The 15396-nt window shown below is 38.4% G+C and overlaps 1 protein-coding gene across 4 annotated transcripts in view; it reads right to left on the bottom strand.

Annotated features, from left to right (window-relative positions):
- Positions 1-15396, bottom strand: part of Arap2 (ArfGAP with RhoGAP domain, ankyrin repeat and PH domain 2) — a 208289-nt gene that overhangs the window by 32174 nt on the left and 160719 nt on the right. For 3 of the 4 annotated variants that reach the window (XM_060365295.1, XM_021658054.2, XM_060365296.1), the window contains exons 23-26: positions 11809-11956; positions 10304-10372; positions 7187-7261; positions 3785-3902 (exon numbers count right to left, since the gene is read on the bottom strand). In XM_060365295.1, the coding sequence (XP_060221278.1) occupies positions 3785-3902; positions 7187-7261; positions 10304-10372; positions 11809-11956 (410 nt within the window). The remainder of the gene's footprint in view (positions 1-3784; positions 3903-7186; positions 7262-10303; positions 10373-11808; positions 11957-15396) is intronic. The other variant, XM_021658056.2, reaches the window with a different exon arrangement.

The following is a 15396-nucleotide window of genomic DNA, read 5'->3' as shown; positions in this document are numbered from 1 at the left end:
TTTCCTAGATAAAGAATAGACTTGAAAATTAAGAGATAAGCATTAACACAGTCTGTGAAATACTACAATTGTAAAATGTCAAACATCTCAAATTGAAGGGGTGAGAAGCATGAAGAATGGGTTGAGTTATCAAACAATGTTAGAGTATAAATTCTTATAAATGTTTGTTGGTGCTGATACTTGAAGCCTGTGTCATGTCAAATTATGTATTATAGAACATGTATCCTGTGGAAGCAGGGTAGTCTCTAGAGACAGCACTTAATACTGTCTACTTTGTGAATATTGATAAAAATTAACTATGTATAGAATAGGTTAAAAGAACGTTCTACAGCTTCCTAAAACACTATGCCATAACTGTTTAAAACTGTGTGCAAAGGATGAGTCCCATCTTCCCAGATCAATAGGAAAGCTCTGGAGTGTTCACCAGCACTAACAACAGCCAACCTTAAATATCTGCCCCTGGTGACACAGGCGTCCAAAAATGAGTATGGCATTTCCGCTCCTAATTCTTAGTGAAAATCCCAGGAGAGCAAAAGTCCTTCTTCATTCCATCTGGTATTTTTAACTGGTATATGTAACATTTTTACATATAGATGAGAAGATTTTATTAATATAAAAAATATCAATAAAAAGTATAGCTCGTCCATTGCATGGTATCTACAAGGGAAAAGGAAATATTTTGCTATCATATTGCTGCATAGGAATTGCATGTTTCATGAAACCAAAATCCCCAGTGAAGTCTCCTTAAATGAGGTTCCTCAAGCAGACAAATTTTTTGAGAGGTAGAGGACACAGAGAGCAAGTAAGATCAGTTTGAGGGTTAAGTACTAAAACCACAGCATGTATTAGAACAGAGTAAAAGCTAATGAAGAAAGAAAGAAAAAAAAAAGATAACACCTCTGTTGTGGATATAAAGATGTTTTGTTTTGGTCCCAGGTGTGGAATATGGGACTGATTCAAATAGTCCACAGCAGCAGACTATTAGCCTCATGCAGGCTCAGAGAGAGGCTCTTTGCCAGCTGCAGACCATTTGAATCTGAGCACTATGTAGAGAGGATAAATGTCACAGCACAGAGAGTGGAGGGAGGAGAAAGAAGAAGGCTGTTCCTGCTTTCTCCTTGCTGCTATTGGATGCTGTTATGAGACAAGAAGATGGAGATCTCCTGAAATGAGGAAGGAACTGGCTCCAAGGAACCCAATGAACCTGACAGGCAGGAAGCAGCTAAGAAAGAACTGTGCCCCCTCTCCCATTAACCCTTTCTCTCTCCTACCTGGTGTTGAGGTGTTGGAATGGACTTGGGTAGAGTAGGGAGAAGATATAAGAAACATAAATAAGTGTTTTTCAAAAAAGTACGTCAACGCCCATCTTTACTGCAGCTTGAATTCTGAATGTTCTCCAGAGGCCATTTGTTGGAGAAGATTTGGTCAAGGCTCATGGTGCTCTTAGGATGTGGTGGAACCCATGTCAAGTGTTCTGTAAGGGAAGGATGCTGGGTCACTTGTGCATGCCCCTGAAGGCAAGATGGGGACCCTGACTTTGTTTCTTTGCTTCCTCACTATCAAATGATAAGAAGCCCTCCTTGCGCTTCTCACCCCACCAAAACGTTTTGCCCCAGCACAGGACCAAAGGTCAACCACACACACACGGAATCATTTGAGTGGTAAGACAGAAGAACTCTCTTCTCTTCTTAGATGGTTCATCACAGATATTTGTTACAATGACAGGAAGCTGAGGAAGAGAAGACCAACAGAGGGCATGGATCACAGGCATATGGGTCAGAGGTCTGTGAAATGGATCTTTGGGAGGTGTTTGGAAATGTTTGAAGAAGCATAATAGCAATCTAGCTTGGAATAAGCAGAAATGAATAGACTTTCTGGTCTCTACCACAGAAGACTAGACTGCAGATACATGCAGATGATAAAGGTTAGGACTGTGAGCTCAGTACAGAAACAAGGACCCTGTTGACAACTACAACAGACTATTAGTGTTTCATCTTGGCAGAGAACGTGTCCATATTTTATCCATGTCTTGAAATTTTGCTCAACGCCAAGACGATGGACTAATTAGGGATAGAGAAAGCAATGAAAAGACGATTTTAAAGATGGAACAAGATTTTGGCAATATTGTCAATAGATATCTTTTACCCACAAATATGATGAGGGTGAAAATCAAACCCATTTCTTCAAGAAAAAAATCAAAATAATCTAGAACCTATTAATATCTATCTATCTATACTCTGCTTTATTTAGTAAAAATTTAACTTTACAGCTATTATTTATGTTGTATTGTTTTGGAAATTTGAGGCAAAACCAAACTGAACAGAAGATATATTTCCAACTTCTACCAAAAACTGTTATTAAGCCAGGTAGTATGAACACCAGTCCAGGTCATGGCAGAGACATTCTGGGTCTAGAATTTAAAGGAGCAGGAGCAGGTGGGGTCTGCAGTGGGTACACACAAAGGTATACAAGAGAAATACCATCCCCCAGTGCTAATCAAACACAAAGAATTTATGATATTCCAAATAATACATTAAAAACAGAGAAGATAACAAAAGGAAAATCATAAGGACAGACACAATACTTAACAATGGACAGAAGAGAAAGTATATATTTGATAGAAGGACTGTCTCATCAAGAACGTAGACGCAGTGCTGAGAATAGCCTGGAGCTCACCACAGCAGAAAAGAAAGGTCACTAACAATCGATGGCACAGAACACCAGGGAGAGTGAAGCTGAAAGCAGGTCTGCTGAGTTTCCCAGGTGGGGGGTCACAGAGTCACTTGTCAGAGCAGGTCTGTCCAGGGGCACTGCAAGGAGATACTGAGCACTGACACCCAAGCACTAGGGATTCAGTAGTTTGATAAGACATACTGACAATATCATATTGTGTCCCATTAATTTTTAAAGAATTAATGCATGTAAAAAAGCAAATGAGTAAAAATACCAAGATGAGTGATGAAGGAGTGCATATTAATCCCTTCCATTCTAGTGCCGACTTTAATATTCCAAATAATGCACCCTGGGGTAGTTTAACATTGAATTTTAATTTTAGCCTGAGCTTGTGGGTGGCAAGGTTTTCCTTTTGGCAGTTTGACAGCTATACTTGAAAGGGTCCCAAGACCTTAGTAGGTATCAGCTAGACAGATGGTCAAGGTACAGTGAAATTCTGCATCTTATTTTTTTTCCTGGAGGTCTTTAAAACCAAACGTTGTTGTTAGAATGTTAAGTTTATTCAGCACTTGCCAAGCAGAGTAGTCAAGGTGTTTTAAAAGGTCTCTTTATTCTTCAGTTTCTTTGGGGGAAAAGATGACAAGGTGATTCGTTGATGATAGAAGAAAATCAAGCTGCCAAAAGAAAAATTTATGCTATATCTAAAATTATTGATTTGTGGGCCATAATCTTTTAAATATGCATCCTCTGTTCCTACCTAATAAGAGCACATAGGCATAGGTGATGGGAAGGAGACATTAAGGATATTGGTATAAGTCAAACTGTTTGTCCTTATGATAAAAACATTATTTGATGAGGCAGCAACAGAGACACCTAACACTTTATACTACATTTATATAGCTAATGAAAGAATTAATTATTCTGATGAGCAACATCATAGGAAGCCAACCTCAAGTGGTGATAACATATGTCAAGATGGGCACAGAGATACAACGGAATTCATAATGAGATGAGGATCTTTAGGAAAATAGCAAATGTTAGTAAAGGCTTGTCACAAAATGTCTTTCATTGTATAAGGAATTTAAGACTCTCTAGCATGAAAGCCACTCACCTAGCTCTTCATTTTCAATGACTTCAAATGTGGCCCAAATATCACCTTTTGTAGGAACAATATTTTTTATTGCTAATATATCATTGGTTAACTCTTCAGCTTCCATCATAGGAGAGATCTGGAAGAGAAGGAATACATTTTCAGTGTCTGATACAGAAGTAGGCAAGGCAAGGGCAATAAGGTTCCCTATCTCATGATGCTTCAAGCACAAAGAAAACATCACAATGAGATTTTTCTCCACAAAATACACTGTAATGTCAAAGTAAAGAGATACTGTAATATAGACACTTTTGGGAGAACTATTTTTCTTAGTAAGCAATTAGGTCACTCATAAGAGATGCACCTAGGCTCAAATAAAGGGGAAGAAGATAGAAGGGAGGGATCGCGATAGGAAGTCCACAAGAAAACCAACAGAGACTAACCAGAGCCCAGGGTATGCTAAGGCTGAAGCACCATCCTAGGACCATGCATGGACTAGACAGATATAGGCCCCCTACACAGATGTAGCTGATGGGCAGCTTGGGCTCCATGCAGGTTCCATAGTAAGGGGAGTGAGCTCTGTCTCCGACATGGACTCTGTAACCTGCTTTTTGATCACTTCCCCCTGGCAGCGTTGCCTCGCCAGGCCACATGGGAAGAGGATGCAGGCAGTGATGCTACTGTACTGGTTTTGTGGACTGGGGAGGGGGCTCCCCTTTCCCGAGGAGTAGGGGAGGAGAAAAGAGGGAAGAGGGATGGAGTGGAGCCAGGAGGAGAGGAAAGGAGAGGAGGAGGCTACAATTGGGATGTAAAGTGAATGAATAAATAAATAAAACAAATAAAAACAACAACAAAAAACAATCTAACCCCAAATCCTCCCCAGACAAGTCTGATAATTTTCTCACAGCAAAACTTTCCACTTGTCTCTTTCTAATCAAGAGTTTAGAGTTACTTGGTTTGCTCAACCTGAACTCTAAATAACAGGAAGATGATTAGATAGTATCTGTCCTGCCAAGAAGCCCCAGGGTTTCGGTGTCCGTGGTGTTCCCTGCCACGCCAAGTGACAGATGGTGGCATTCCAACACACAGAGCACATTCAAGCTACTGTTTCCAGATTCAGTTGTTCTGCAGTGCCACTCTGGGGCTCCGACCCACAAGTGTCTCAAAGCCAGTGGCCATTGTCTAAACATGCCACCTTTTCAGGGACTCTGGGGTTTCCATCAGTTTCTTTTTAGCTTAGAACCTGACAATTTTGATTGCATATTATTAAAACACAAGAGGTTTTTCTTTAGCTAGAATTCACTGATAGTGTTAAACAACAGGCATATTAACAATTAGAACATCACAGCTGTAACTTAGGTTTGCATGATTTTAGCGAAGGAATAGCCTAACTTAAATATTCCTTACATTTGCTCATATAGTACTGTGTGTGTATGTGTGTGTGTTTGTGCGTGTGTTTGTGCATGCGTGTGTGTGTGTGTGTGTGTGTGTGTGTGCGTGTGTGCACGTGTGCACCCGAGCATCATTATAGGTAACTCACTCATTTTGTCTTCATGAAATTCAGGGCCTAACGTAATCCTTTCCTATTTAGAGAAGCTTGAAGAATTGTAAGCCTACAAAGGATCCCAGTATCCAGTGACAGCACGGAGAACATGAAAACACGAAGCAGTGGGAACACAGGTGAGTGACTCTGTGATGCCTCAAATCTGCATTGCTGTAATATTTTTTACTTAATTTTATCATGTGTTTGCATGTTTCCCCTCCATGTATGTTTGTGCACCACATCCATGCCTGATATCAACTGAGACAAGAAGAAAGATTCAGATTCCCTAGAACTGGATTTACAGATGGTGTGAGCCACCATGTGGTTTCTGGGAATCAAACTTGGGTCTTAAAGAAGGGCAGCCAGTGCTCACTGCTGAGCCTTTTCTCCTGACCTGGAAAGATTCTCTTAAAAAAACAAAGATATAGCACTGCTCAAAAGAGCTACAAGCAAGTGAGAAATGAAATATGTGAAATAGGTAACAGGCAGTGCCTTGAACCCCACACTCGGGAAAGCATTCACTTGAGGAATGCCAACAGCGGTGCAATGAATATCTGTTTGGGGTTATGATGATCCAGGTTTGTGCTGGGCCGTTAATGTCTTTAATCATCGGTTTCCCTTTCCTCAAACTTGGTCTATGCCCTGCCTCCAGGGGATGAAATCAAAGTCAACATCATGGTTCTTCAGTCTTAAAGCTATATGCACATGGCACTGACTACTGCTGAAGAGTGTATTACTGCTGTTTGGCTTTTCAAGATCATCTGAAGTCAGACAGTCTCTTATTTAAATATAGCGAGAAAATATGAGAACTTTGCCAAACTGTAATAATTAGTACAAATTCATTAGAAAGACAAAATTAAAACAAGCTTTAAAAGAATACGTATATGCATATGTAGTCTATAAAATATACTTTAAAATATATAAGTATATACTTATATGTTTACATACAAAGTTACATCATGTATTCTATATCTTCTAGCATCAACACTAGACTTTTGTTGAGTGATTCCATCTGTAACTTGAATTGTAAAACCTTCTCGGATCCATTGGGACCACAGCCACACATTCAGAATAACACATATGATGTGACGAATTAATAGAAAATGCCTCCCGTAAGAGCTGATCATAGAAGCCATGACTATGTTCCAGCTCCACATCCTAAGCAAGGCAGCTAATGGCATACAGTCACAATGCATAATAACTGGGATTGCCTAAGCAAACAGTCACAATATATTTAACATCATAAAGAGTTTAAAACAGGCAATAAAGCGAATTTCTGTTACACAGAAAAATGTGTACTCCTTACACAGAAAAATCATCTTACCAAGCAAGATTATGAAATAGCACTGCTGCTATTCTTACAGAAGACCAATTATTAAATACAATAATATGAAAAATACCTATTTGTAACTCACCTCAAAGAAAAAGTTACCTAATATTTAAGTTTAAATGTTGGAGTGTGAGAAACGAGATGGGGTGTCACCATTACTACTATTAGTAATAATAGCGACTTATGAAACAGATGTTTGGAAAATAATTTGCTATGTGTTTACATACATTTTGATTAGAAAGTCATTTTTTAGGTAAGAAAGTGGAGGCAAAAGTGGGGCAAATAACTTGCTTCATGTTACAATTTCATGAAGAGGAGAAGCAATCTTGGCCCTCAGTTCACTTTCTTGGATCTATAGAGCAATCTTAACTAATATAAGACGATGTTCTCTTCCAGACAACTGAACTACTAGATTCCTAGAAGATACGTCAAGGGGAAGTCGACATTTCTCTCAGTCACTGTTTGAACTGAGGAGAGCTTAAACCATAAAACAGGCTAGAAAAACATGTCAGCGAACACCGGCTCGTAGGATTCCAACAGCAGCACTCACCCGAATTATAATACTACAGTCAGGTTCCTTCCTTTCCACATACACTTCAATGAGCAGGTCCCCAGCCTGGGACACCTAGAAAAGGCAGGTGTGAAGACAGCACAGGTAAGTACAACACAGAGAGGGTCCAAAGTTTAGACTCTAAGCAAATGGTACTGATAGCAAAAGCAATCCCAGTATGATTGTTTTTTCATGCCATGCTCAAGGCCTTAGTGTCTTCAAACACTGATGCAATGACTCTAGAATGGAAGAAGGCTCCATTGTCAATGAGAGTTTAAGAACCACAGAATACATAAGGCTCTTAATCCATCTGTACATAATCTTGAAAGACAAAATAAGCCTTGTTAAATTTTCATGCAGCTGCCACATTCAAATACTGAAATTGGGAGAGGTAAGTCACATCAGAGCTGAATTAAAGTTATAAACAGGGAAGGTAACTTAGCAAGGACAGTAAGAGTAAAATAACAGAATAAGGTAGGCAAACAAGATAAGAATTAGTTTGAATTATCCTTCCTAAAGCATTTAGGAATGCTTATTTGAGCCATTACATGCCAAAGTTTAAGTTAAAAACTGAAAAGTAGAAAGGAAACGAACAAGACAGCACAGTATAGAGCAAGAAAATAAAATGGAGGCTAAAGAATCAGATTATCTGCTTTGATACCCTGCTAGGTAGAGTCTTTCAGAGGCCCTCTGCGGTAGGCTCCTGTCCTGTTTCCTGTTTTCTCCCTCTTCCAATTTCCGTCCCATTTCCCTTTCTGAGTAAGGATTGATCATCTTACCCATGATCCTCCTTCTTGCTTAGCTTCCTTAGGTGTACAGACTTTACTATGTTTATCCTATATTATATGGCTAATATCCACTTATAAGTGAGTATATACTGTGTGTGTCTTTCCACTTCTGGGATACCTCACTCAGGATGATCTTTTCTAGATCCCACCATTTGCCTGCATATTTTATGATTTCCTTGTTTATATTGCTGAGTGGTATTCCATTGTGTAAATGTACCACAATTTCTGTACCCATTCCTCCACTGAGGGACACCTGGGTTGTTTCCAGACTCTGGCTATTACAAATAAAGCTGCTACAAACATAATTGAATAAATGTGCTTGTTGTGTACTTGAGCATCTTTTGGATATATGCCTAGGAGTGGTATAGCTGGATCTTGAGGAAGCACTATTCCTAATTGTTTGAGAAAGCGCCAGATGGATTTCCAAAGTGGTTGTACAAGTTTACATTCCCACCAGCAATGGAGGAGGGTTCCCCTTTCTCCACATCCTCTCCAGCATATATTGTCATTTGAGTTTTTGATTTTAGCTATTCTGATGGGTGTAAGGTGAAATCTCAGTGTCATTTTGATTTGCATTTCCCTGATGGCTAAGGACGTTGAGCATTTCTTTAAGTGTTTCTCTGCCATTCAATATTCCTCTACAGAGAATTCTCTGTTTGGCTCTGTACCCCATTTTTAATTGGATTGTTTGATTTGTTATTTTTTAACTTCTTTAGTTCTTTATATATTCTGAATATTAGCCCCCCCATCTATATTAGACAACTACTCTAACTACTTAAAACATCTATCTACCACTAATATTTTAAAATATTTTGAGATATAATCACTCTCAAGTTACATTTCCCCTATTTAAAAATTTAATGAGTAAATCTAATGAGAAATATTTAAAATGTACTTTGAAGAAGTCCTCTTATTTTGTCACTATACACACAGAAAAGTTTTTTTTTAATGTTTTTTTCTCAGTTTTGATTCTATATACAATTTCTAAGGAGAACGATAGAGCCAGCTTTTTTGCTTTTCACTGTTTGTCTAAACCTCACATCAAGAACAAAACATTTCAGAAAGCATAAAAGGCAAATGTATGTGGAGAACACACAGGGTGACCCAAGCAATAAAGCAAGCTAAGAATTAAAACAGCGTAAAGATAACATTGCAAAACCAAGCTTTAAACGGACTGAAGCAAGACTCAAGCAGAAAGAACTCAAGTTCCTCCATTACTCTTACTGCCTTTCTCAAATATTATATAACATGTAATTGTTTTACATGTGAGTCTAATGTCCTAGACTCATATCCTTGTTGTAAAATACAAGCCTGTACTCAGGCCATAATGACATAGATTAGACTGCCAAAGATTCCTCTCGGGCTCACAATCATTCATTTCAGGACTGAATAACATCCATATCAACTGAGAATTATAAGCACTGATAATAAGGCAGATTATTTTTAGTTTAGTTAAAGCTAACTCCTCTGAAAGCTGCATTAATTACTTTTGGTCAAAATGGAGGGACTCATTTGTTAAGTAATTAATATCACAGTATTAGTCTGAGGGGAATCTAAGCATGCGTTCATCTGCTTCATGTAGAAGGAGAGCTGTAATGATTCCCTTAATTGGAAGCAGACATTTCAGGACTGAAGCAAACTTTGGGTCTCACTAATAAGCAGGAATTTGCCTCATTATCTGAGTGTAATTGTGAACAGAGTACATTTGACCCATTTCTATTATTTACAGTGAAGCCCGGAATCCATTATCATTCCCGGTTACCAGAAGATGATTAATGATCAACCTTAAGTTGTTCCAGTAAATTCATCAAACAAAGTAACAAACCCTGGAAAGCATGGTGCATCCTAAACATAGAAAGCCAAAGTAATGTTTCCAGGAAAGCAAGATGGGCTTTAAAAAAACAGACTTTAGATAAAAGTTAGTATGTGTTACACAGATCACCTTAGAAACGGTCTCATTACACTCATCGGAGAGCATGCAGAGTGGAAGCATTTAAGAAATCATTTATAATTCTCTATTGATAAGGGATAAAATCATTATGCTACGTGATTTTGCAATTTATTCTGGTATTTCTTTGGCTTTAAATGCTTCCTTTGAAAACCACTGGCATAGCCAACAGTGTTTTGTTTTCAATAAATATTAACCATTGCTTACTTAGTATTAACATGTTATATTAACATGTTCTGCACATATGCATCAAGTTTCCATTGCCCCACTCCTTCATCAGTCTCTTTCACTTTGCTCTGAATAGAGATCTGAACACACACAACACATGTATTTACAGACGTTTTGTTTTTAGGTCCTTGGAGACTAACTGTTACTACTCACTTGGGTGTCCTTCCACTTGGTTATAAAGCTATTTTCTATGTCCATTTGTCTGACTTGGTCTTCTTTAACCTGTTCAAAATATAATTTGGAATATTCTAATAATGTAGTGTACACAGAGCAAGGATGCTCTTTCTCACCTCAATCCTCAGAAATGTAAATAACAACAAACTGCAAACAGACCAGGATGGCTACAGTTAGCATCATCTTGATCACAGGAGCCCCCAAGGAGGGCAGCAAGAAGCCAGCTGGACAGAGCCTAGTAGGGCTCAGAACATACTTTGATGATATCCCTTCAGATTGCAGAGTTTACTCGCAGAAAACCATTGAGCTTTACAAGCACAAGTTCCCATGGACAATTTCTGAAAGTGCTTGCAGGTGAGAAACAAGACAGGTCACTCAAACCCAAATATTCCCTAAGGGCTTACTAAACATTTAATAAAAATGTAAGTTCAACCAAACCATGAAGGTAACCATTTAGCTATGTTAACATAATAAAGAGAGCATGTAAAGCCACATTTATTTTTATCTCAGCATTAGATCATTTCAAAGAAGCTGCTGTTGATCAAAAACAAAACAAACAAACAAACAAGCAAACCCAGGAATACAGGAAGAAATGAGGAAGAGACCAAAGAGCAATGAAAAGGCAGTTCTGGTATGGACTCTCCTAGAAATTAAAGTACAAACTGTTATGTTGATTAAATCATTTATTTTCCTGTACTAAGGAATCCTGTGATTAATTATAACGAAAAAAAAAAATCTCAAGATTATTAAACTGCAATGCCAACTCATCTGATTTCACACATCTGTACCCACAGAAACCAAGTAACTATCACCTAAGCAAGCTTTGAATGGCCTAGACCAAAGAGGTGGTGTGAAAGTCGTTTACGTGATGGAAGGGACTTTTTTCCCAGAACCACCAAAGCCTAGCCTTATTTTCCATATTTTATTGTCTTTAAACTATGAAACACTCCTATTCTAATAGTATACTAATAAAACATACTCACTTCAGAGAACTGCAAACTGAAAAATAAACACAAGTGAGGATTCAGTAAAAGCCATAAGACAATGCTTCATAATTCTCCTCCAATTCAAGCACAGTGAAAAAACAAAAACAAAAACAAAAAACCTCAAGAGTAATTTCAATTGCAGCATTTAACAGGCTGTTGTTGATCGGTGATTTTGTTAAATTCATAAAGTCACACCTCTTGGTAGACATACTGAATGCATGTACACAGAGAGGAGAAAACACACACGATCCTGTAAATAGCAGGCTGTCCAACAGACAACAGATGGTGAGAATATTTAAAAGCTGCTGCTTCATTTAAATAAATGGTTACTGTTTTAAACGGCAATTATATCTAAAAACTTCAAATTTAACTATCTTTTAAAGTCCCTATTTTTAAATATCCACATGGACCTGGATAACATTCTGAAATAATCACTGCATTTTGCAAGGTGCAAGGCTTATTATTCACTGAAACAAGTGGAGGACATAAAATTCTTACCTCAAATATTTCCACATAATTATTGATTAGATCTTCAATTACATTGACTTCTTCACTAGTCTGTCCCTTGGTTTGAAATAAACAGGATGAAAAGACCAACGCCAAGTTATGGGCATTCATCTGATTGATTTCTGAGCATTTCTGAACCCTGTTAAGGGAAAGTATTTCTCATTATGACATGCTTGTATTCCAGAATTTCATAGAAATATAAACTAAAATACTGTTATAATTTTCAACACATACACAGAGTATGAAGCTCTCCAAAATAAAATTTAAGTGGAGATTTAAAGACAGACTTATAGTCTAGTTAAGAACAGAAGAAAAGCTACTGTTAAAAGAAGCAATACCTGATACTCGGAGAATATATAAACATGGCAGCCAGTGAACAACCTATGCCCAGTGCAGAAGTCCTGGTTTGAAACAGTGCATGTGGCTACATCCCACATAGAAGAGGGAGGGCAGTAAGTAAAAATGATACAGTCCTTGACAGAGCTCGTCTGACCGCTCATGCGGGATTTCAGGTTACACGCAAGGCTACACTCTCTACAAAGTGCACCCTCAGCTCGATGCACACACGCTTTCAGCAAAGCCAATGGCACTTTCCTAGTCGCTGACCTGTCATTATCCGGCCAATCTCATCAGAGCGGCTGCTACATTAAACCGGACTCGATGAGACAACTACTTTCCCTTAACAAATCAAAGTTCAGTGGTTTTACAGGACTTAAGTCCTTTCATAACAGGTTTTAATCAAGTTACTCAAAACAGGATATCAGTACATCTCAAAAAAAGCAAATGTATAATTAAAAAATGAAGTCACACTTAGCTTACATTAACAATACCTGTATTTTATCATTTATTAATGTGTTTTATTTAATTTTATGGGTGTTTTGCCTGCAAGTATGTATGTACACCATTATGTGTGCCTAATGTCCACATAGAACAGAAGAGGAGCTGACTCTCCAGGATATGGAGTTACAGATTATAGTTTGATGCCATATTGGGTGCTGACAACAGAATGGACCTCAGTGCTCTGCATGATCATAAGTGATCTTATCTGCTGAGCTACCTCTGCAACCCCAAGAATGCCCTTGTAAAATGAACAGATATTGACAAGTAAATTAATTCTCCTTATCAATAAGCTATCACCTTCGGGTACTGTAAAGAGCACCTGATGTATTCACCCATATGAGTTAAACGTGCTGCTTCAAAACAAGTCATCCCCATGAGGAGGCTGGGTACAAGTACAAAAATGTCCACAGAGAAATACAAGTTCAAATGCCTGTTTACGATCGCTGTTGAGATCTCATTGAGTTTCACTAATTGAATATAGAGCCGTTGCTTGACTCTTGACTTAATTATAGTGGAAACACACACACACACACACACACACACACACACACACACCAAGAGACAACAAACTTTTCCTGACAGGTGCTCCTGAGTATAGACTCTAAAAGATGCTTTGCAACAGGGAGTAAGCATGATAGTAAAATATTTGACAATGTCATAATAAAGGGCAACGTTACAAAGCAGAGGTTAGATACAGAAGCTGCAATTACTTTACACGATTTATGAGAAAGCAACAATGGCAAGCGCCCCTCCAAACCACTGCTGCGCTCGTAGCTCACTAGACTGTAAACATCTAAAGAAATTATCCGTGTGTCTGCCTGTTGCTCGGATCTCAGCCAGGGACTCTTGCTTTCATCGCACCGTCGTGCACAATGAGCACAAGCTGAGTGGAATTAAGTGGCTGTCACCGACGGCAGAAGTGAGCTGTCATCCAGGTGAGGCAACGAATTAAAAGAATTAAAAGCTGTATTACTCTAATGGCCTCCACGGTGACTCACACTGTTGATGGCATCACCCAATTCCTGAATTTCTTGAGACTGACTCAGTAAAACCACCCCTCCATGGACCTCCTTAGCTCTCAATACTTTTAGTTTCTCTGAGAACCTTCATTTCCAGAAAACAAACGAACAAACAAACAAACAAACAAAAAAGAAACAACAAAAACCTTACAGTGCAGAATTTTTTTCTTTTTTCTACCCAGATATTGCTATTCCCCAGTATTTCATAAGGAGGCTTCCGGTAGTCTTACTCCGGCCTTCTCATCAGAGTCCAAGGAAGTGTTTGCTAATTAGGTCCGCCTACCTCTTCCCAAGTGTTTCCTTTACAAGAGGTACAATGATAAGCCAGATGTAGTCATTTCTCATAATCCAAATGCCCACACATGACCACAAAGGCTTTCACAGCCTCCTGCCGGGCAGCTACAAATGTTCTCGTCACCCGGGACTCATACATCTCAGGAGACAACTCCACCCATGGACTGGGTTTTTCTTCAGTCTCTTGCTTCCTTGCTCCTTTAGACAAGCTCCTTCATGATGTTCCTGAACTCCTGGGCTCAAGAAATTCTTTAAAACTTCCTGAGCAGCTGTGACACCTTGTATACATCTTTGTAATAAATCCAGTTCATAAGTCTCTTTCCCAGAACTGCAGACATTCCTCGGACCTCAGCACGTATTGACGCCTTCATTTTATAATTCTAAAATTATATATTAATTTTTCCTAGGATACCATATATGTATCTGTATGAAGCAATGTGGATATATGTTTTATAGGATGGGGCTATACTTCAGTATGGAGTCATGCTTAACATTTACAATCCTGACCACCAAAAAGAAAAAATCCCAAAGACAAAACAAAAATGAAGGTAAACAAAATGCTAAAAAAAAAACAAAAACATTTTTATAGTAATAATTATTGTGTTTGGCTGCCAGAGAGGAACATTGTGGAATATTTCTAAGTCATTTTTTTTTCTTCTCAATGCAGTTTATTCAGGAACCTTGAACAATCTTCTGACCCTGGGGAAAGCCAACCCACAGCTTAAATAGCCTCTGGGTAGCCAACCCCAGCGTGCCACGTGGGCAATGCAGATAGGTCCACATACATGGAAGCAAGCCAGATCCTCAGCCTTAGCCAAATGTGGAGTTGTTTGTGACAGAGAGCACTCACCATCGGGAAGGTGGAAGGCAGAAACCAGCTCCATCTTTAAGGCATTTTTAAATCAGCTACTTTTATTAATAAACATCTATACCACAAGTTTATAAAATTCACAAATTAAAACACTGTATCCCGAGACATCTCCCTACTACAGAACAAGGGTCTTCAGAATCCAGTCACTTAGTCTCTCCTCTATGGTTCTATGCATCACACTATAAAATTTCCTATTTAAACATCTGTCCCCATATATTATAGGAAAAAAAACAAGCCTGTGTAACAGTTGCTGTATTTATAGTGTATAATAAGAAAATCATTCCTTTTCCAATTTCATACTCAAAAGATTTTAATCTCCTGATTATTAACTGAATGCAGTGTGCTGCTGCATGCAAGCATTTCTTATTTATTTAAAAACACCCCTAACATATTCAACTGTTAAGTATACTTAATTACAAAAATGTAGGGTAAAGCAACAGTTCTTAAGATGTGAAGGGTTTACGGTGAGACGTGGGAGGTCACCCACACAACTTTAAATTTAAAAATAACTCCATTATTTACAGTGGTCATGTTTAAACATGCCCAGAAATTTCA

Source organism: Meriones unguiculatus, chromosome 12 (genome assembly GCF_030254825.1).
Source record: "Meriones unguiculatus strain TT.TT164.6M chromosome 12, Bangor_MerUng_6.1, whole genome shotgun sequence".
Lineage (NCBI taxonomy): Eukaryota > Metazoa > Chordata > Mammalia > Rodentia > Muridae > Meriones > Meriones unguiculatus.
Note: the sequence above shows the minus strand (reverse complement) of the source record. Positions and strands in the feature narration are given on the sequence as shown.